This window comes from Hypomesus nipponensis, chromosome 21, assembly GCF_054491055.1.
Source record: "Hypomesus nipponensis isolate SF chromosome 21, ASM5449105v1, whole genome shotgun sequence".
NCBI classification, from domain to species: Eukaryota; Metazoa; Chordata; class Actinopteri; order Osmeriformes; family Osmeridae; genus Hypomesus; species Hypomesus nipponensis.
The window spans coordinates 4,143,743-4,164,400 of NC_140381.1; the positions used below are offsets into that span (position 1 = coordinate 4,143,743).

Below are 20,658 nucleotides of genomic sequence, written 5' to 3' on the forward strand. Positions count from 1 at the left end.
AGTTTGATTCCCTGCCGTGCCAAATGACGTTGTGTCCTTGGGCAAGGCACTTCACCCTTACACACAAAGGAATCCAAATGTAATGATAAGAGAGGGTGATGGATTTAATTTGCTAATTCATAAAAAAGTAGATGTCGATGACCCATCAAGACATCCATCCATCCATTCGTCCATCCACATATTCATCCATCCCTCCGCTTATCCATCCATCCATCTCTCCACCCTTTCCTCTATCCCTCTCTCACTATGCAAACACTGAGTACAGAGCTCGTCTATCGCTCTCTACATCTTCTCCATTTTCCTTTCTCTGACCCTATGATTTCCTCCTGTGGTGATATTTGCTCAGCTGGCCAATGAAACCTGCATCCTTCCCCCGTCTCCAACATAGATATTTATATTACCGATCAGTCAGTCAAAGACGTTTTATCACATAGATCTTAGGTTGTCTTAAAAACCTGTGGGGCCTTGTTTGGTTTTAAAGTACGATCCTGCTGGATCAACTTGGTCCTTGAACTAAACCAACTTAATATTTGCCCTTCCTAGCATGCGTGTGTGAAGCCGTCTTCAAGAGTTAGTTGTTCATCAGGAAACACGCTAAGTGTGTATGTTCGGTTGTGGAGGTTGAATATCTGAGAGTGCGACCTTTGGAAGTTAAACTAACACCCCCAGGAGACGTTCAAGTGGATGTGTGCGTCTCCTATGGAAAGGGTCAACACTTGATCATTTCTTCTGCCCAGAGGGCCGTCTGTATTGCATTGTCATCAATGCCTGGTAGCTGACTCCAACAACAGTCTCTCTGAACTGTGAAATCCCATTATCTCCACCTCAGATCCAGTACTTAGCTAATGGACTGTTCCATCTGGTAGTGATGAGGTGAGGAAACAGACTGTGAGGCCTGGACCAGACCACGTTCGGGGGTGTACGCTTCACCCACCCGCGACACAGGGTTAGTGGTAGATTCCAATTACAATAAGGTCATGAAAAGTTATTACTCTGATATCAACCATCTCTTTCAGATTAGAAGGCAAACATTGGTGTGTATGTGTGTGTGTTTGTGTGTGTATGCCTGTGGTTAGGGACAGCACAACGGACACACACAAACCTCCCTCCACCACAAAAGTGGCGTGTCATGATTTATAAAAGAAAGAAACCTCAACAAAGACAGCAAGAAGTTGTCTTGAAATGTGATGTGCTGCATGTCTTGAGCATCACTTCACCAGGCCACGGTAGCAGCTCCACTGCTACTGTTTTCATGGCATCAGCTGTGTTTGGGTCCAGCAACTGGGTGTTCTGTTGGCTGACGTTAAACAGGTGGGTGGAGTTTGATCTTCCACAGGTGTCCAATCGGAGGTGACGTGGACTGCCTCAGGTGACGTCGCATCAACCAATCAGGATGGATTACGAACCCCCGCCGGCGGTGGAAGAAACATATCATGATGAATCGCCTTAGTCGTTGGAAAGACAAATATACATTCCGGCCCTCCGCCTTTTACAATCGTACCATGTCCTTTTTATTCAAACTTTCCCAACTTCCCACTTTTACAGTAAACTACTTCTTATTTCTATTAAAATACTTTCATTTGCATTTTTTCAATACAAGTAACTCGTTCACCTCAAATGTAAGACGCAGAGGAAGAATTGTGTCGGTTTGACCTGACAGTATCACATACCCTTGAGCCTGTTGTTTCTACAAAATGCGTTTTGCATTAGTAGTAGGGTGCAGTGCTCATGGGATATGGAGTTTCAACAATAGAGCTGCTGTGTAGTCTGGTTGTTTCAGGAAACCACCCTGGTTTAGGATCATCGGTCACAGAGAGAAACACATGGATAAAGGGAGACAGAAAGAGAGAAACAGAAAGATGTGGAGAAAATGAAAAAACTGAAATCACATCATAAGACCATTTCAGCATTGAAATATTGCAAAACAGAATCACTCCCTACTGAGTCTGCGAACCAGCACTTAGTCATGTTTTCTCTAGTTTATCCTGATGAGGGTTTAATGCTGCACTCAGTCTGGGAAATCTCATATTAACAGAGACGCAACTGTACTCTGTACTTTGAGAAAATATTTCAGACATCAATTCTCATCGCACCACAATTTATTAAACCATCTTCCCAAAACACGCTCATTAAAACTCCACAAGACACAAGACAACAGACCTGAATCAACCTAATCCCATCTGGTCGTTTATACGACTCTTTTACGATGTTAACAAGTTTGACTTGGCTTGATTCTACATTTTCAGACGTCATTCGTTACAAGGGTCACTGTGATTGGTCTGCTTGGGGTGGGGGTGGCGAAGGAGTACTTGTTTTGGCCAACGGCATGACAGGAGTCAGTACGAGACCCACCAATCAAGCGCTGGTGTCTGTGAGTGATGGATGCTCATTAGGCTTCAGAGACATGTCTACGTTGGTCTTATGTCAATAAAAACTCAACGGAGTGACTTTTAAAGCACGGCTGTGGTCATTGGCTGGCTGTGTGATTGGGTGCCTGTCTGCTGCCCGTGTGATTAAGAACGTACGGTTTATTCTCCCCCTGGGTTTCATGTTTTGAAACCCCTTGTTACGTTTGCCTGGTGTTGTATTCATTTTGTTATGAAAACACTTCTCTTTCAAGGTCCCTTCGTCTCTCCTTTTGCCTGTCGATCTTCCCTCCCTTCCTCCCTTCCTCCCTTCTCTTATTTCTCTCTCACTCCCTCTTTTCACATTCTCCTCTTATTCCCCCTCCCCCCCTCTCCCCCCCTCTCCCCTCCTCACCCCTCCTCACCCCCCCCCCCCCCCCCCTGCACTGACACCATCAACCCTGCAGCGGCGTCAAATCGCCTTCGCTATCTCCGTCACGCCTCCCTCCAACCCACCGCCCTCCGCTCAGCCCCGCCCCGGATCTCCTCGACCCCCCTGTGGTGAGGACACCAATACGCCGACAGGCCCGTCGTTCCGGGATACCTTGGCGCGTTTGACACACACTCGTGAATTAACCCGTCCACGGCTACGAGTTCATCCAATGTTAGCGTCCTCTCAGAGCTCCAGATCTCTGTCTACCGTCAAAGTGGAGAGAGCAGACGGGGCCAATGCAGGGCCCGGCCTCCGGACAGCCGGCAGCCGTATTTCTCCCACCAAGAATGCGGCTCTGCTGGGTCTGATGGGTGGGGGGAGGTGTGGGTGGGGGGGGGGGGGGTGGGGGGGTGGGGGGGGGCAGTCACGAACCCGCCATGGTCCGTTCATCGTCTAGATTTACATCTGGTCGTGCGGTTCCCCAAACCTAATCTCGCCCTTCGCTTTCTTCATCGCGGTGCTTTATTGCTGTGGCATGGCTCTCTCTTTCTTTCTCTCTCTCTCTCTATGTTGGTTGACGGAGCTACTTAGCATTATGAATGCATCAGCTGTGCAGGGCCTATCTAGCCATCTAGGAAGGATTACGTGATGTGTGTGTGTGGAGTAAAGGGATGTTGTTTTTCATAACAACCTCCACCTATAGCCTTTAACCTGCCACGTCCGCTTCCATCATTCAGTACTTTAGAGATTGGCCGATAACACACACTCACTCGCACATTTAGATGGATTCAGCTATATGTGATCCCAGGTTGGTAATTACACTTATGTTGCCCCACACAGCCTCAGTCTGAACATGTGTGAGAGGGGGCCCCTCTCTCTCTCTCTCTCTCTCTCTCTCTCTCTCTCTCTCTCTCTCTCTCTCTCTTCTCTCTCTCTCTCTCTCTCTCTCTCTCTTTCCTTCTCTCTCTCTCTCTCTCTCTCTCTCTCTCTCTCTCTCTCTCTCTCTCTCTCTCTCCTTCTCTCTCTTCCCCTGCCAGCATCACTATAGGGTCAGGGTTTTCCTAATCTACAGACTCATCAGAAAACGTCTCACCAACCTTTCGTCTGCTCCTTTCCCAGTCTAATGTTAAACGGGGGAATTCAGATCCTCGCTCCGCTGTGCCGTTGTGCTGCGACGCGGCCCCCCGGTTCTGAGAATGTGTCCTGCCTCCGTCTCCCCTTCTTCGTTCACATCTATAATAAGTCCTCAGTGTCCTCCAGAGGGACATTTAGGGAGGGATCCTGAGGAACGAGGAAGGGAAGGAGGGAAGGGGGGAGGACGAGGAGCACCATGCCACCCAAGGTAGTCTCATGACCCTTGACCTCTGGAACCTGTGTCACATGACCCCCGGCGCTGCGGGATGGATGTTACGGCTCAGTTGCCGCTCACTGTACCGTTTTACTGCGTTTGTGAACGTGTGTGTGTGTGTGAACGGGTGTGTGTGAGTGTGTGTGTGTGGGTGTGAGTGTGTGTGTGTGTGTGTGAACGTGTGTGTGTGTGTGTGTGTGTATGAATGGGTGTGTGTGAACGGGTGTGTGTGAGTGTGTGTGTGTGTGTGTATTAGTGTCTAAGCTTGTGAGTGTTTTGCCTACTCTCCCACCCATAGCTCTCCTTGCAGTTTATTTGTCTACTAAGCAAGAATGGGTAAACTTCAGTTTGCTAGACTATACTGTAAGATGATGGCTTGTGTGTGTGTGTGTGTGTGTGTGTGCTCGTTTTGTGCCAGTGTGTTTGTATGTTCATGTGTGTTTGTTGTTGTGCGTGCCCGTCTGTGTGTGTGCGTACTGCGATCCATGTTTCTCATGATTTGTCATTTTCCACCAGAATACACTCTTAGACTAGGGGTCATAAGGAGGTGCATATTTCATTCTGATGAAGCAACGTTCAAATGTACAAAAATAACTTTCAACCTTAACCATCCATCGTCAACCGAGTGGGAGGTTCAAGGTCATCTTTATAGTCCTACTTGGGGAAAATACTTTTACAGCCTGCGTTCACATAGGAGAGAATACAAAGGCTACGTTAACGACAACATCAAGTGCCGGAAAATTGACATTTATACAGCATAGAACCGCTGCTCCTCCGCGTCGAGAGGAGCCAGCTGAGGTGGCTCGGGCATCTGATTAGGATGCCTCCTGGACGCCTCCCTGGTGAGGTGTTCCGGGCACGTCCCACTGGGAAGAGGCCTCGGGGAAGACCCAGGACACGCTGGAGGGACTATGTCACTCGGCTGGCCTGGGAACGCCTCGGGGTCCCCCAGGAAGAGGTGGTGGAAGCTCCCTGCTTAGGTCGTTGCCCCCGCGACCCGATCCCCGGACAAGCGGTAGATGACATTACAATGTACAACAGGTACATTACAATGTACAAATGTGCAAGTGTGTAACTTTAGAATTGTGTGTATTTCACCGGGGAAGTGTGATTCAGGAACCCTTCAGACAGGGATAGACGTATCTTCCTTCTCAATCAACCAAGTGGGATTCCTCTACCTGCGGACCCAAACGTCCATCATCGGACCAAAGAGGAACTCTCTCAGTTCCCTAACGTGTGAGGTTTCCAAGTGTGAGGAAAGACATCTCTCGCTCCGTATCCACATCGATCCAAACAGAGAAACGGCTTCCTCAGATTGCAAAGATGTGGTTCCACATTCTATAGGAGCTCCAAAAGTCCAGACACACATGAGTATTGGCACACACACCAAGTGACCCCACCTCTCTTCCCCAAGCATGAGAATTCTGCTCCGAGTCGCACATCAGCCTCCATAAAGAGTACACTGGCCCTAAACCTTGGCTATGGTGGAGCGAGTTTGGTTCCAAAACCCTTGTATTTTGACAGAGCCCTAATGGGGGGCTCGTTTTAAGTTGTCAGCATTCATCGCCGATGAGAAATCACTTGAAGACTGTTTACGTTGATGTTTTTTGGCTAATACGTCTTGAAAAACTCCAGTGGTGTGTGGGAGGTGCCCCCCCCCCCCCCCCCCTTCATGTAGCAGTGTGATGTTCACACAATTACACCTTTAAGATCGTATTAAAATAGAACAAGGTTTCGTGTTGCTCTCACAGACACACAAACTCACCATTACACAAACTCTCCCTCCCTCCATCCCTCCCCCCTTCCACCCCCCCTCCTCTCTTTCTCTGCCAAACACCAAGTGCGTGTTCTGGATATTTCCGCAGTGTTGTCCAAACTCCTACTGATTTAGAGAGAAACTTGACCCTCGTCAGGGGTCGGGCAGAAGAGTCCTAGATAATTCCAGAATCTTTTTCCAGTAAACCCAATAGCAAAAGAGGCTTGTCAGATGCACATTGGTCAGGGGGGTCAGATGGCTGAGTGGTTAGGGAATCGGGCTAGTAATCAGAAGGTTGCTGGTTAGATTTCCCGGCCGTGCCAAATGACGTTGTGTCCATGGGTAAGGCACCTCACCCTACTTGCCTCGCGGGGGGGAATGTCCCTGTACTTACTGTGAGTCGCTCTGGATAAGAGCGTCTGCTACATGACTCAATGTAAAACGGTCTCTCTCCTCTGAGCCCAGGTCTGAGGAGAGAGAAAGAAGAGAACTCTCCCATGGTCTCTCCTCCATGTCCTGGTCTGAGGTGTCGAGAACTTTGGGGGTGTGACACCGAGAGCTGTTCCTTCACTGTGACACGTGCGTCTACATAGACATGTTGTAATGTTACACCTGTTTGTACACACAGGCTTTCCACACAGCAAACACGTGGGCATGTGACGTCATGACATGATTTTGTTAAGGACTCTAAGCTTCTGTTAGAGAATGAAGACTTGTTAGATTGATGAGTCAGAAAAAGCAACGGGCCGAGCATCTACTTCCTTTTCTTTTTTTATTGTTGGTATGGTTTTATGGTTGTGAGTTTTAGGGTCTTATTTGTAACTATTTTACTTTTGTAAAGCATTTTGTGGCCTGGCTCTGAGAAAAGGTGTTGAATGAACTTTCCTCACTTTCTTACTTGGCCCCCGGGAAAAGATTCAAAAGAGGAGAACTATGAAGCCCAAATTTTGGGAAATACGAGTAGACAGTAAGCTGTACTCTCTACATGATATTCCACATTAAAAACTAACCACGGATAAGCTTGATAAACTGTTTTATGTTGTCACAGACCCCGGTGGAGAGAACTAAGACGTCTTTAAAAGACTTGGGGCATTCTCAAGCTCTAGAGCCTCTCTCCGTGGTTTATCCTATGTCAGGAAGTTGATGCGCTTGGAGGTTCATGTCCTTGCGTGTTCTTCTTCTGCAGTTCGTCGACTAATCTCACCCAGTGCGTGCCGCTGGCCCAATGCAGGAAATAGCAGGGATTTCCACTGTACTCTTGAGCCAATGGAGCTTCTCTGTGTGACTCAGAGCAGGAAGACTGTGAGAAGCCTTGTAGCCTTGAAGCCTTGTTCAGGAAACAAATATCCCATTGATCAGTGCATAATGATAGAAATTTGTCTTGGGTTAGGGGCTCACAAACTGTGAAGGATGATAGAGATTTGGAGTTTATTTTCTGTCTCTCTACTCTCCCTCTTCTGTCCCCTCCATCTCTCCTTCCCCCACTTCTCCTTCTCCCTCCCTCTGCGACTCTCTCTCTCTGCGTCTCTCTCTCTGTCTCTCTCTCTCTGTCTCTCTCTGTCTCTCCCTCCCCCCTCCCCCTCCTCCCTGCCCCCCCTATTCAAAGTGACCAACCTGTTTCCAATAGCAACGTCGGTGACCCCCATGGTCATCTCAAGGTTAGGGAAACATTCTGGCCTGGACCGTGATGGATCTGACAACATTCCAGAGCCTTCCAGATCTGTTTGCGCTTACGCACGACCATTTGATCACAAAGAGGGGGTTGGGGGGGGTTGGACGCTGTTCCACTACAAGCGCAGGAACTGTGAACTCTTTTGTCCCTGGGGGGGCCTTCCTATTTTTCACCCCCACTATCCCCCCAAGTTTTTCAAATTAAGACTGATTGTTCAAGACAAGCTCGGCCCAAACCAATGAAAGCTAACTGGTGTTCTTTGTGTTCATGGGGGTGCATCCTAATGGTGTGTGCTCTGTGTATCTGGGGCCTGAACACGGACCGGTGTTCGGGGCCCCGGTGGGGGGGGAAGGGGCCTCGCGAGGCGGGGGCCACTGCAGAGTCAGGGGGTCCAGGGGCCCAACACATGTTACGGGGAACAGGTCACTGAGAGAGTGTGACAGAGCCCACGCCTGTACAGTAGGTTAAGTTTAGCCAGGTGTGCACTGCGTGTGTGTATCTGTGTGTGTGTGTGTGTGTGTGTGAGGGAACTGTGTGTGTGTGTGTGAGGGTACTGTGTGTGTGTGTGCTCTCTTTCCCTCTCAGTTCTAGTCTACATGCACACTTCCCGATGAGGATGTATGGATCCAGCGTGTGCGCGAGCGGATCTTCCTCCAGAAGTGGTCTGTCAGAGGCCAACTCTGCTGCTGGACAGACGACAGATTAGACACCGAATCTGAACCCAGCCAGGCCACATCGCTCACTGTCAGCGCCCCTGGAAGTGATGGATACACACACACATTCAAACACACACACATTTAAACACACACACGGATGACCCCTGTGTGGTTTTCCACCAAACATGTTTCTCATTACCGCCCATCCAGCAGACCTGGTATTAACTTGTTCAAAGATCTACGCTCCAGAGCCCCAAATTACGCCGGCTTACCTGCAATCCCCGGGATTTAATCAGCTGGGCAATTTATAGTCCGGCCTGGTTATGTTCACCGTCTCTGGTGATTTGACCTGATAGGTGCAGCACGGAGCCAGAAACATCTGGATGTTTCTTGCGGTTGCTGTTGGATCCAGGACCAGTGCAAGGCTGGACAGGGAACCGGCGTGGGTTTTGATTGGATCACTGTGCTTCATACGTGTATCTGTCGGTGCGCTCGGCTACGAGCAGTCTGTGTGTTTACAGTAATTCAGAAGGTTTTTAAGGGTGGTTTCTCCCTTTATATGGAGGATTGTTGAATCAGCCATTTCCCCCCTTTTCTCACATTTCCTCCCCAAAAGAGGTCCCAGTGCCCCGTGTTAAAGAGATCGTGTTCGCAAAACACTGTTCCTGCTTTACGAGTGTTACCGAGTTGCTGTGGGCGAGGACTCAGCTTGGCAGACACCTCGCGTAAATCACGGGATTATTTCTAAATGTGTCCATGACACCTACAAAACACCCAAACTCCGATCCTTGAAAAAAATCTAATTGATTGGTGGGCTTCCAAATCCCAGCTCCAGTTAGGATGTGAATGTATAGGAGGAGGCTGCGATTTGAAATGAATACACTGTTAGTGGTTCTGTTTTATTGGAGTTGACAGTTTTATACACTCCCGCTGAGTCCCCGGTGTAATGGACCGGTGGAGCGCCGTGTCTAATGAATATACATTAAAATACCTCAGGTGTGAAACAGTTGGACGTGGCTGTTGAGAGGCTGACTCTTTGCCTGCTCTGTTCTGGTCTGAGGGTTTGGTTTCGGGAGCAGAACGGCGACTGCTCGTTGCGTTGAGTTATCCGCTCCGCCGCAGTAATGTTGTGGTTCTTGAGTGAGGTGGTTTGGGTTCTGGTTCTGGAGGGAACTGACTGTTTAAGCAGGTGCGTTCTGGTATACACCCTGGGCTGGATAACTAGGGTCCAAACTTCTCTCTTACAGTGTGTCCACTTTTCCTGTCTGTTTTCTCTGACATTGATATTAATTGTTTGTTTTGGGGCAACTGACAGATTTTAGGGGGTTAAACTAAAAGTTTAAGCTCAATTTATTGGAGTGGATAGATTCACTGTGATGTTTCCTAGGTAACAAACTAACCAAATGGAAACACATGATCAATTAGAAACTTTTTTATGTATTTATTGAAAAAAAAAAGGGTGAGTATCTTATATAGCATGTTATATTGCCCCTTGGTTTACAAACCGTGAGAATACAGATGTTAAACAAAGACAAGAATTAAGTATACTTACGAAGCTGCCTCAAAAGAATTGAACAATATTTTCACATTGTTTGGGGGTAAGAAAGCACCACTTGAAGACAGTTAGGACATAAACACTACAGGGGAAGGCCTTTCTACCATTTATACATTGCTTTAGATAAAAAACATCTGACTGAATGAAATGTAATGGTAATGTAGTGACTGTCAAGTCACTCAAGGGAAGAAATCTATATTTAGGGTATAATTTTGGGCATGACATTTGGTAATCGGACCTTACATCCTCATTTTTCTCATGAAACCCAATGACAACCCATACAATTACCAAATACCCAAACTAAACCGATTCACACAAATAAATCCTGCATATAACACATCTACAATTCTGGTTTGACAGTAAAAAATAAAAATGGAGGCATTGAAAACAGAGCGTGAGTTTTCCCTGAAGGGAGTCGTTAGATTAGAAACACATGCTGCTCTCAGGGAACTCAACTTGAAGGTATTGTTCTACGTTTTGGCTTAGTGGTCTCATCGACACATCATATTTTTACTTGGGCAGTTGAAAAGGGGGAGGGGGGGGGGGGGGGGGCAAATAAGAAAAATCACGAGCATGATGTTCTAGAGAAAGAGGAAGGACTACGTCGTTGTGTTGACTAATTGCCCTCCTCGGGTGACCAAACAATAACAGTTAATGTTTTGTGTGTGTGTGTTGGATTCCCGGCCAGATTGATTTGATTTACCCATATTGCACTGGGGCCTGAGTTTAGCTCAGATGATTGGTTGATAAGGACATGTCCCCTCAAGAGATGGACAAATCAAGCAAGGAATGGAATTTGTTTTTAATAAGCCTCTACTTTTTCCTAATAGGTGGCTGTTGTTAAAGCTAATCATTTTAACCCAAGAAATTGATTAAAATATTCGTATAAAAAAATCTAGCCTTTAAAAAACATATAACCTTTAACTTGTAGGGACTTTATAAGTGGTAAACTGTGGTAGAGTGAGTAAAAAGTTAGAATGGACATTTTTTCCTGTGGTAATACTGTGAATTTGGATACATTACTGTCTATATAGGCCTTCATTTAGTACTGAATAAACTATGTAATTCAATTTTATCTTTTGATTATATATAAAAAACAATGCATTTAAAAAGACAATACAGAAGCTTCTAACATACAATGTTGTTATAGAATCAGAATGATGTTATAGAATCAGAATGTTATTTATTACTATAGTACATTCATTTTCAATGTGACAGCTGATATTGCAGAAAGTAAAGGGATTTGTGTGACCTTACTGAATTGTAGCTTTATGGTCCCTCAAAAAATGAATGTTGGATCACTTGAGATATTATATTCTTAACTTCTTTGCAACAGTTGTTTAATTTCCTGTTGAAAGCTGGTTTGGAAATGAGTTAACTGACTGTCACGATAAAACCAAACACTGTAAATTTATTTTTTGTTGTTTGGAAAACTGAGAAAGTGGTTTCATGATGACATATCATTTGGCTGAGATTGGTTGTTGTAACTGATTCATTGCCTTGTAGCGAAAAACTAAAAAACTTCACATTCAAAAAGAGCTGCATTTATACAAATAACATTTCTTACAATCCTAACCAACAGAGCCATAGTCTTACAACATTGGCACTTGGTGAGTAAATCACCCAAAGTAGATATCTTCCCCACAAAATTAGCTGTAGAACACAATAATACAATACTGTTGGCTTTTACACCCAGCCGCTTGTCCTATAACAGATTCACGTAACGTCTAGAAATCCTGATAAACCTTTTCTGAGTTAGATACACACTGATGTGTGTCAATGACATCGCCATTCAGTGTACAGCCTTCCTCCAATAGAAATGACACTGTAAAATACATGCTGTGTCAGGGCTTCAAACTTCATGAGCTACAGCCCACCTCCCATCATGCATGTGTTTCACTAGTCCTCCACTGACTGTTGGTCGTTCAACCAATGGTGTGTCTAGCTTCCCTGAGCAGGAAGCCCTGATTGGTCACATCTCCGTTTTATGAGCCCAAAACTAGCCCTGATAGGTCACATTTTACAGAGTGGGCACTTCCCATTGGCCAGCCCTGTTCCTATGTCCCAGGGCCCCTCTTGATTCAGAACCCACTCCCTGGGATTACCCACAATCCTTTTCTCAGCCCCGTCAAGTGTGAGACCGAGCCCCGGGCGTGACGTCCCTTTGAGACTTTGTGAAGTAGGAATAACTTTATACGTTCATACAAACACACAAACACTATAAAATGGTATAATTGCACTTGGTGCTGGGGAGAAAGAGGAGGAGGAGGAAGAGGGGGGAGGAAGAGGAGGGGGAGGAAGAGGGGGGGGAGGAAGAGGAGGGGGAGGAAGAGGAGGAGGCCGTGGGGGGGATGGGGTGAGGAAGCTTGGTGTGTAGCAGCAGGGGAGGTGTGGTCGAGAGGTGGTAAAGGCCTGGGACAGGAAGTGATCCAGACAGGTGGACTATACACGATGTGTGTTGCGTATCTATGAAGGGAGTGAGGGGGGAGTGGGAGAGGGGGGCGGTGACACGGGGTTGCCAGGTTGGCCCAGCCGAGTACTGTTTATCCCCCTTTAGTTGTTGCTGATGTTGTTACGTCTTCTGGATTTCTTCACCCTGAAGAGAGACGGGATAGGGAAAACAATCAGCTTAAATTTGCTACTAATTCCATTCTTTTTAATTTCCTTTTTCCTTGTCCTTATTTACATGAATATTATGATGATGTAAAACAAAAAACACAAATATATATATATATATAAATGACTAACAATGCAAATAAAGACATTTAGTAATTAGACCTCATTGGTGACAAAAACATGTTTGTTTGTTGTCACATCCTCTCCCTCCCTTAGAAGTTTACAGGGTGAAAGAAGCAGACATGCTGAGTGGTGATAATGATCGCCAGACGCTCTATAAAGTTTGACGAGGAATGCGAGCCTTTAAACCCCATTCTGCTTGACTCATTAGGCTTGACATTAAAGTTGATTGTGAGCGTTTATTGGTGTTTATGTTATTGCTTATTGCCTCGGTGCTGAGCTACATGACGCTAACCCCTGCTGTCACAGTCATACACAGTGAACAGAAATGAACACAATTCTGAAACAATGTTGGAGAAGGGAGGGGAAAGAGGAGGAGGAAGGAGGAGTAGGAGGGAGGAGAAGTGGAGGGAGGGAGGAGAGGAGGAGGTTTCTCCTTACTTGTTAATAGCATTTTTCAGGTACTGCTGCAGCCACTTGGTCTCCGGGTTAATGCACACCTCCCTGTTGTTCTTCAGCTTGGCACTGTGGAGGAGAGAGGGATGAAAGGACGGAGAGAGAGCAGGGAAAGCGGCAGGAGAGAGAGAGAGAGAGAGAGAGAGAGAGAGAGAGAGAGAGAGAGAGAGAGAGAGAGAGAGAGAGAGAGAGAGAGAGAGAGAGAGAGAGAGAGAGAGAGAGAAAGAGAGAGAGAGAGAGAGAGAGAAGGGAGGGAAACAGAACCAGAGAGACAAGTTTAAATTTCCCCGAACGCCCCGCTAATGTCCCTGTCCTTATCAGATGGTGGAGTACAGGTCCTGTGGTTTTAGGGAGGTCTGGAGATAGCCAGCATACTTCTCACTCTGTCGAACAGTCGAGCCATGGAGACTCAGTGCCCTTATCTGTGGTCCATTGCGGTCATATTACGGTCAAACTGTAATCAGACCTTTAACCTGTTGTAGACCAGGGGTGCAGGTTGGGTGCCACTTTGAATCATCCTTTGTTTCCTCGTCAGAGAGAGATTTATTTACCGTAGTGGCAGATTTTTTTTCTCGCAGGGACAACACGCAGGCACAACATTTCTTCTTGTGCTAAATGCCATTTTGTTATTTTGTTATTATTTAATAATTTTCTTAGAAATGAAATAAAATGTTCAATTAAACAAACACAGCATCTTAAAGCATTGACAATGCTATGCTATTGATGTAAAAAAAAAAACTACACCAAATATGTCCAATCCTGAAACTGAGGATTGTCAGCCCCACATCAGAAGAACACCCACGTTATTCAGTCCCCAAGTGACACTCCTGGTTCCACTCAGTCACAGGTGTTCTAGAACAACACACCCCTGGTCACACAGTTCTGGAGCATGGAAACAGAACACCGGAGGGTGTTCTAACGTCAAGCGCAAGAACAGCTTGACTGATTGAAGCGGTGAGGCTCCACATAGCAACTGGGTGGTTCAACTGTTGATAGAGAACCAATCCAAATGTTTGGGAGAGAATGTGTCACATTAACCAACACCTCTTATTCCAGTTTGGGATATTACAGCTTTCAGGGTACTAGGGGAGATTTTAAAGAGCTCAACTACTTTTTCCCCAAACATATGGATCTCACACCCTGGTGTCAAAAGGTTGTGTTTAGGAGTTAACAACTTTGAGAGTTTTCTCTCCTTCCCTATCACATGCCCCTGTAAATTAAACACATTCCTCCTCACCTCTGACCTGACTTTCAGCACTCCTTCACCGCTTCTCAGATCAATCTGTCTTCCACCCTGACACACACACACACACACACACACACCTTTACACATGCATACACACTCGCTCACACTCACATAGACACACACACACACACATTGAGCCCCCGTCTGCCTCCAATCAAACAAATGGCCAAACCAGCCCACAACATAAAAGACCAGCCAAGCCCCTCCTCCCCCTCAGCCAAACTGAATCAGTTACCCAAACAGGAGTGTAACCCAACCCCTGTCTGTCCGTCTTGCTGGATGCTCTCCGCTTTTATTCTATCTACAGAGTCGGAGATAATCTGTTTAGTGGGAGGATTTATTTAGATGTGTGTGTAAGGGTGTGTGTGTGTAATTGTGTGTGTGTAATTGTGTGTGTGGGTGGGTGTATGTGTGTGTGTGTGTGAGTGGGTGCGTGTATGTGTGTGTGTAATTGTGCGTGTGGGTGTAGGTGTGTGTGTGTGTGTGTGAGTGGGTGGTGTATGTGTGTGTGTAATTGTGCGTGCGTGTGTGTGTTGTGTGCGTGTTGTACCTGTCTGCTCTCAGAGTGACTGACGGAGAGCCAGTTGTAATTGACTTGGCTGGAATGTGAGGGACTGAGGCCTGCCAGCAGCAGGTAGTAATTACTTCACAGCAAGTTAATACCAACAGCCAGACCAGACCAGGCCAGACCAGGCAGGAGGGGTGAGGAGGGTGTTTGGGTGGGGGTCTGGGCAGCGGGGGTTGGGCAGGGGTGTCTAATGTTACCCTTCCTCTTTCATCTGAGGCAGTAGAGATATCAGAGCGGGTCCTGTCTCTCACCCCCCTGCTGTTTGTGGAGGGAGGGGAGAAGTCCCAAACTAAATAACTTTGTGTCACTATCTTTGCCGTGCTCGTGTGTGTGTGTGTGTGTGAGGGCAGAGAGGGGAAAGAGGTTGTGCCCTGGCAAGAACAGTGAGTGTCTTCCCTGACCCTATGGCAGAGTAAAGCCCCCCCACCACCCGACCACCCCCCACCATCACCAAATCCTCCCCTTCTTTGTAACACTTTGGCCTTTTGCCGGTTCAATTTCTATAGATTGCAACTGCGCAAGGCATGGCGATTAATGTGTTCCAGGCCATGGAAATCTGACTGATCGTCAGTCGGCTGAGGGAGAGGGAGTACTGGAGGGGGGAGTGAAGGGTTCTGGATAAGGGACATGGAAGGTCAGATAAAACACAAAGGTAATTACTTTGACCCCTAATAATTGTTTCCTTAGCAAAACAAAATCCCCCCCTCCAGCCTTTTCCCTCCCTCGCTCCCTCCCTCTCTCGCTCCCTTCCTCACGTTGTTATAATCTGAGCCTGTCCTTCTCCATTGGGAAAGAGCGATAGTAACTACATCCTCTCTCTCTCTCTCTCTCTCCCCCTCTCTCTCTCTCTCTCTCTCTCTCCCCCTCTCTCCCCCTCTCTCCCCCCTCTCTCTCCCCCTCTCTCTCTCTCTCCCCCTCTCTCTCTCTCCCTCTCTCTCTCTCCCCCTCTCTCTCTCTCTCCCCCTCTCTCTCTCTCTCCCCCTCTCTCTCTCTCTCCCCCTCTCTCTCTCTCTCCGTCTCCGTCTCCCTCTCCCTCTCCCTCTCTCTCTCTCTCTCTCTCTCTCTCTCTCTCTCTCTCTCTCTCTCTCTCTCTCTCCCTCCATATTCTCCACAGCAGGCCAAAACTCCCTCGAAGACTCATGTTCTGCACGATGCAATATAAAACATCATTAATCTCTGTGAGTGGACCGGGTGTTCTGAGCTGACCCCTGCTCCAGCATTGCTGTGCTTCCTGTACGCACCGCTCACGAGGCCAGCCTGTTGTTGAGGAGTGCTGGTGTGTCACTGCAGCGCTGACCGCTGGTGTTCCCGCGTGTCTACAGCCCAGCCCTGACACACCTGACCCAACCAGCAGCTCCTGGTGACTGGGTAAGAGGAGCTCAACCTGCACAGGACTGGGCCAGGGGACCAGAGGGCCAGAGGACCAGGGCACCAGAGGACCAGGACTAGGACCAGGGAAACGGTCCAGTGACAAGGACCAGGACCAGGACAAACCCACACAGATGGACACACGTAGGCTGAGCACAGCTGTCTGACTCACATGACTTGGAAGGGGCAGTTGGGGGTGTGGAGGAACTTGAGCTCCCTGATGGACCTCTGGGGCACCGTGTTGAGAGTGGAGCGACACCAGCACCTCTCCACCAGGCTGATGGGCTTGGCTGTGGGACACAGAACACAGTTAATCATAGCAGAACCGAGTTGTGACACACAGTTAGTCATACCAGAACCCAGCTGTGACACACAGTTAGTCATACCAGAACCCAGCTGTGACACACACACAGTTAGTTATACCAGAACCCAGCTGTGACACACACACAGTTAGTTATACCAGAACCTAGCTGTGACACACACACAGTTAGTCATACCAGAACCTAGCTGTGACACACACACAGTTAGTCATACCAGAATCTAGCTGTGACACACACACAGTTAGTTATACCAGAACCCAGCTGTGACACACAGTTAGTTATACCAGAACCCAGCTGTGACACACACACAGTTAGTTATACCAGAATCTAGCTGTGACACACACACAGTTAGTCATACCAGAATCTAGCTGTGACACACACAGAAATTCTACATTAAATAACAAAATGTATAATAATAATAATAATATATTTTAAGTTAATTATTTATATATAAAATATAGACAATATAAATATTTATATATCGTTATATTCGTGTAATATACAATTAAAACATGTCAGATAATTACAGAAATTATAAATAGAGATTTTTTTCAAATGTTACCTAATTGATATAGCTTATAGAGATAGATTTAAAAAAAAGTTTAAATATATGGATAATACTCGAAACATTGAACACAACTAGGGCTCATCTAGAACCATTCACAGCCGACAGTGTGATTGGCATCATTTATAGAACAGAATGATGAAAAGGTTCTAGGTTCTAGATCTGACAAGCTCCCATAAAGAGAGCGTGACACATCCTCCGTATCAGACTTCAGACCAACCACACACGGAGCTGAGCTCGCCCCAGATATCGTAAACTAATCAGTGCGAGTGTGAGAGGTTTGCGCAGTATAACAGCGCAGTCTCATAAACATCACAGACCAGCCACTTCACACACTCACTCACTCTCTCTACAAACACACTGTGAACACTCCCTGTATTTGCTCAACCAGTGTTAATCATTTCCGACCCACAAACACCTTTAGATTCCTCCTGTACAGTAAAACATCAAAGCTTGGGCGTTTTACATCAAAATAATTACCCTGTGTCCTCGTAAATACTTGATGGTACGTAATTACAAACATGTAATTAACCAGTTCCTCATCTCAACCTTCTACAGTATCTGCCATTAACAATACATGGGAACCTATACATTACCTGCCCCTACTCTTGACAAAATACTAATTAAAAAGAGATTAGTATAACACGCACACTCAAGTCAGACCCACACCCACACACACACACTTACTACGGCCCTTACTCATTGTCCGATGAAACTATTTCTGCCTTTTCTCTTTACCCGCATTCATACGGTCCCTCTGAGAAGGACCCTCAAGGTTCTACTAGACTGGAGGTTCCAATATTCTTCTCCTTTATCACGGAACACTCCGGAGATTAGGCTCGGAATCAAAAGAAGCAATAAGAATTAAACTGAAGTACATTCTTAGAACGACGGCTAATCTCCCTAGTTCCGTCATACAGAGTTCTAAACGTCAAGAGCAGGAGGTTTTGGGGGGATATGGATGAAGAGAGATTTGTTAGGGTTTAAAAAATAATTAGAAATCGACAGGTTATTATGTTGAGGTTTTTCATTTTTAAATGTGGGCCCCCCAAAGATTAACATTTTATGGGCTACATTGATGAACTCAACCAAATGTAGCAATCATCACCTTAGAGATGCAGTCTATTTCTACTCTATAGTCTACGGTCAAAACTAATTTCACACTTTATATGTCAGCTTTGACTTCATGGCACACAATAACCTCTTCTTTAAGATCGACCAAACTGTCGACACACGCATACACAGACCGGGGTCCGGGGAGCCAAATGGCGAGACAAACCTAATTCCCTCCCTCTAAATATCACACTGCAGATTCACACATGACCTGGGCCTGTTGTCATGCAAACTAAGAAGTCATTATGGAGATTTGACACCAGAGACCCAAAGAGAGCAGCCAGACTTATCAGCGGCGCATTGTTCATCCCTAATTAGAAACTAATTAAAAGAAAGCAGAGAGAAAAAGACAAATACACACATATCGACACTCCCGAGGTCTTTAATATGCAATGAGGAGTGCCTCCGGGGCTGAAACAACAAGCTTAGCATAAACACAGACCTTTGAGATGTTTAACTTTAACACTTCTCTGACTTTGAGCTCCCTCACTCTCTCTCTCTTCCTTTCCATCTCATTTTCGTTCTCTCTCTCTCTTTCCATCTCTGTGTCTCTCCTCAGGGTGACCTCAAGGTTTCATCTTAATAAATATGAAGTTGAATGTTGAGCAAGCGTTGTCTATGACAGAGAACGTGTCAAATGTAAGTTTGTGAAAGGACCAAAGACATTCGAGTGAGCAGGTCTTAGAAAAACATAGCTTAACCAAAAATCTTTACAATCCACAATGCCCAAACTGGCCACAGCAACAAAACAACATGTGTAACACACCATGTCAAAAGGTTTCTTAAACTACACATCATGTGTTAAACACCCCAGTCTTCCTTGAACTCTGTTCCACAGTTGCCTGAACAGCTGATGAACCACAGACAGCAGCCAAAACAACCTTTCGTTAACATAACTTTTTCTGCATAACAACGCTCAGAGAATTAAAACAGAAAACCCCCCCAAACCAAACCCAAACATCCAAACAAACACAAATCCTCCAACCGACAACACGGAACTGAGCACCGGTTCCCCCAGCAAAGGAGGTTTTGTTCAGGCAGACTCACCGGTGGAGTTTGGGACATGCACGGCCACCACAGCCAGCAGGGCTAGCAAAGACAGGAGTCTGACATCCATGGTAGGTGTTGGGGTCTGCTTCTTCTCTCTGATTAACAAGAGGCTGGAGGTCTCAGTCTGCTCGCCGCTACAATCCAGGACAGCGTGTGACAAGCAGGTCCCCTCCTCAGACTGTTAAGAGAGGGAGAGCGGGAGAGGGAGAGAGAGGGGAGAGAGACTCCCACTTTCTCAAGAGAAAGGGGAGGGGAGGGAGGAGCGACAGCGTGAGGGGAGGGGGTGGGGGGGCTTCCTTAGTTGTTAATGTGCTGGCTGGGAATAAAGGGGAAAGTGTCTAGAGAGACTCTCTCTCTTTCCCGTTCACTCTCTCTCTTCTCTCTCTCTCTCTCTCTCTCTCTCTCTCTCTCTCTCTCTCTCTCTCTCTCTCTCCCTTTTTATCGATCTGTCTCATTCTTTTTCACTCTCCTGTCTATCTCCATGCATGGCACTCTCCTTCTCTCTGCCTTTTCTCTTCTGTTCTCTCTCTCTCGTTCTTTCTTTTTTCCTGTCTCTACACTCCTCCCCTCCCTCCCTCCCTCCCTCCCTCCCTCCCTCCCTCCCTCCCTCCCTCCCTCCCTCCCTCCCTCCCTCCCTCCCTCCCTCCCTCCCTCCCTCCCTCCCCCCCTCCCCCCTCCCTCCCTCCCTCCCTCCCTCCCCCCCCCCTCCCTCCCCCCTCCCTCCCCCCCTCCCTCCCTCCCTCCCTCCCTCCCTCCCTCCCTCCCTCCCTCCCTCCCTCCCTCCCTCCCTCCCTCCCTCCCTCCCTCCCTCCCTCCCCCCCTCCCTCCCTCCCTCCCTCCCTCCCTCCCGTCTATTTTCAGAGGCTGGCTCCCTGCTGCTGCCTCAATATTGTTGTATCCCAGCCAGAGAGCTGGGTGATGGTGGACTGTATGGGAGTCAGAGCTCCAGTGTGGAGGCGGCTTCTCTTCTGTCATCTGGCCGTGTTCCCCACTGCCAACACCCCGTCCGTGGGGAAGGCAGACAGGCAGGCTGGCCCCCTGCCCCTCACTTCTTCATTAACTGAATGGTGAATGGCCAAACGTGCCAGTCAGCCGAGTTTGGGGTTTGCCTCTGGAAGATGTTACTGTAATGATGTCATCTTAGGATTTTTATTTTTTATTTTTTTATGAGGTCAGAAGTTTAATTGCAAGGATTCAGTTGTGCTTTTTTTTTTTTTTTACTCCCAACACTGATATCATCATCTGTCGTCTGAGTGCCTGTACAAGATTTTTGTCTGAGATTAATAAATTGTTTTTGACAGACTTCCATACTAAATATATATTACATGATAGTACTTGTGTGGACTTTAAGTTGTGACAGTACACAGAGATGTTACTGGACATTTAGAGAGGTTAGAACACAGTGACAGAAAACAGGTGCAGAATAAAACAGCCCTATCAAGGGACAACTGCATGTTCTCAACTAGCCGCT

The 20,658-nt window shown here is 46.9% G+C and overlaps 1 protein-coding gene across 2 annotated transcripts; it reads right to left on the reverse strand.

Annotated features, from left to right (window-relative positions):
- Window positions 1-9,636: 9,636 nt before the first annotated feature.
- cxcl12b (chemokine (C-X-C motif) ligand 12b (stromal cell-derived factor 1)) lies at window positions 9,637-19,356 on the reverse strand. 2 transcript variants are annotated; one of them, XM_084685377.1, is made up of 4 exons: window positions 19,185-19,356; window positions 16,312-16,429; window positions 12,943-13,026; window positions 9,637-12,361 (listed from the first exon to the last, which is right to left on the reverse strand). In XM_084685377.1, the coding sequence occupies exons 1-4, from the start codon at window positions 19,252-19,254 to the stop codon at window positions 12,319-12,321; spliced, it is 315 nt and encodes a 104-aa protein (XP_084541503.1). In that variant the 5' UTR covers window positions 19,255-19,356; the 3' UTR covers window positions 9,637-12,318. The 2 variants fall into 2 exon arrangements, with proteins under 2 accessions (XP_084541503.1, XP_084541504.1); XM_084685378.1 differs by lacking the exon at window positions 9,637-12,361 and having other exon boundaries at window positions 12,939-13,026.
- Window positions 19,357-20,658: the final 1,302 nt, after the last annotated feature.

What these genes read in the sequence shown, in the direction of transcription:
- cxcl12b (XM_084685377.1), bottom strand. Translation starts at nt 19,254, where the DNA reads ATGGATGTCAGACTCCTGTCTTTGCTAGCCCTGCTGGCTGTGGTGGCC. An exon ending in GCATGTCCCAAACTCCACCG is followed by an intron (nt 16,430 to 19,184) that starts GTGAGTCTGCCT and finishes TGTGTCCCACAG; the next exon opens with CCAAGCCCATCAGCCTGGTG. An exon ending in CTGAAAAATGCTATTAACAA is followed by an intron (nt 12,362 to 12,942) that starts GTAAGGAGAAAC and finishes GTCTCTCTTCAG; the next exon opens with GGTGAAGAAATCCAGAAGAC.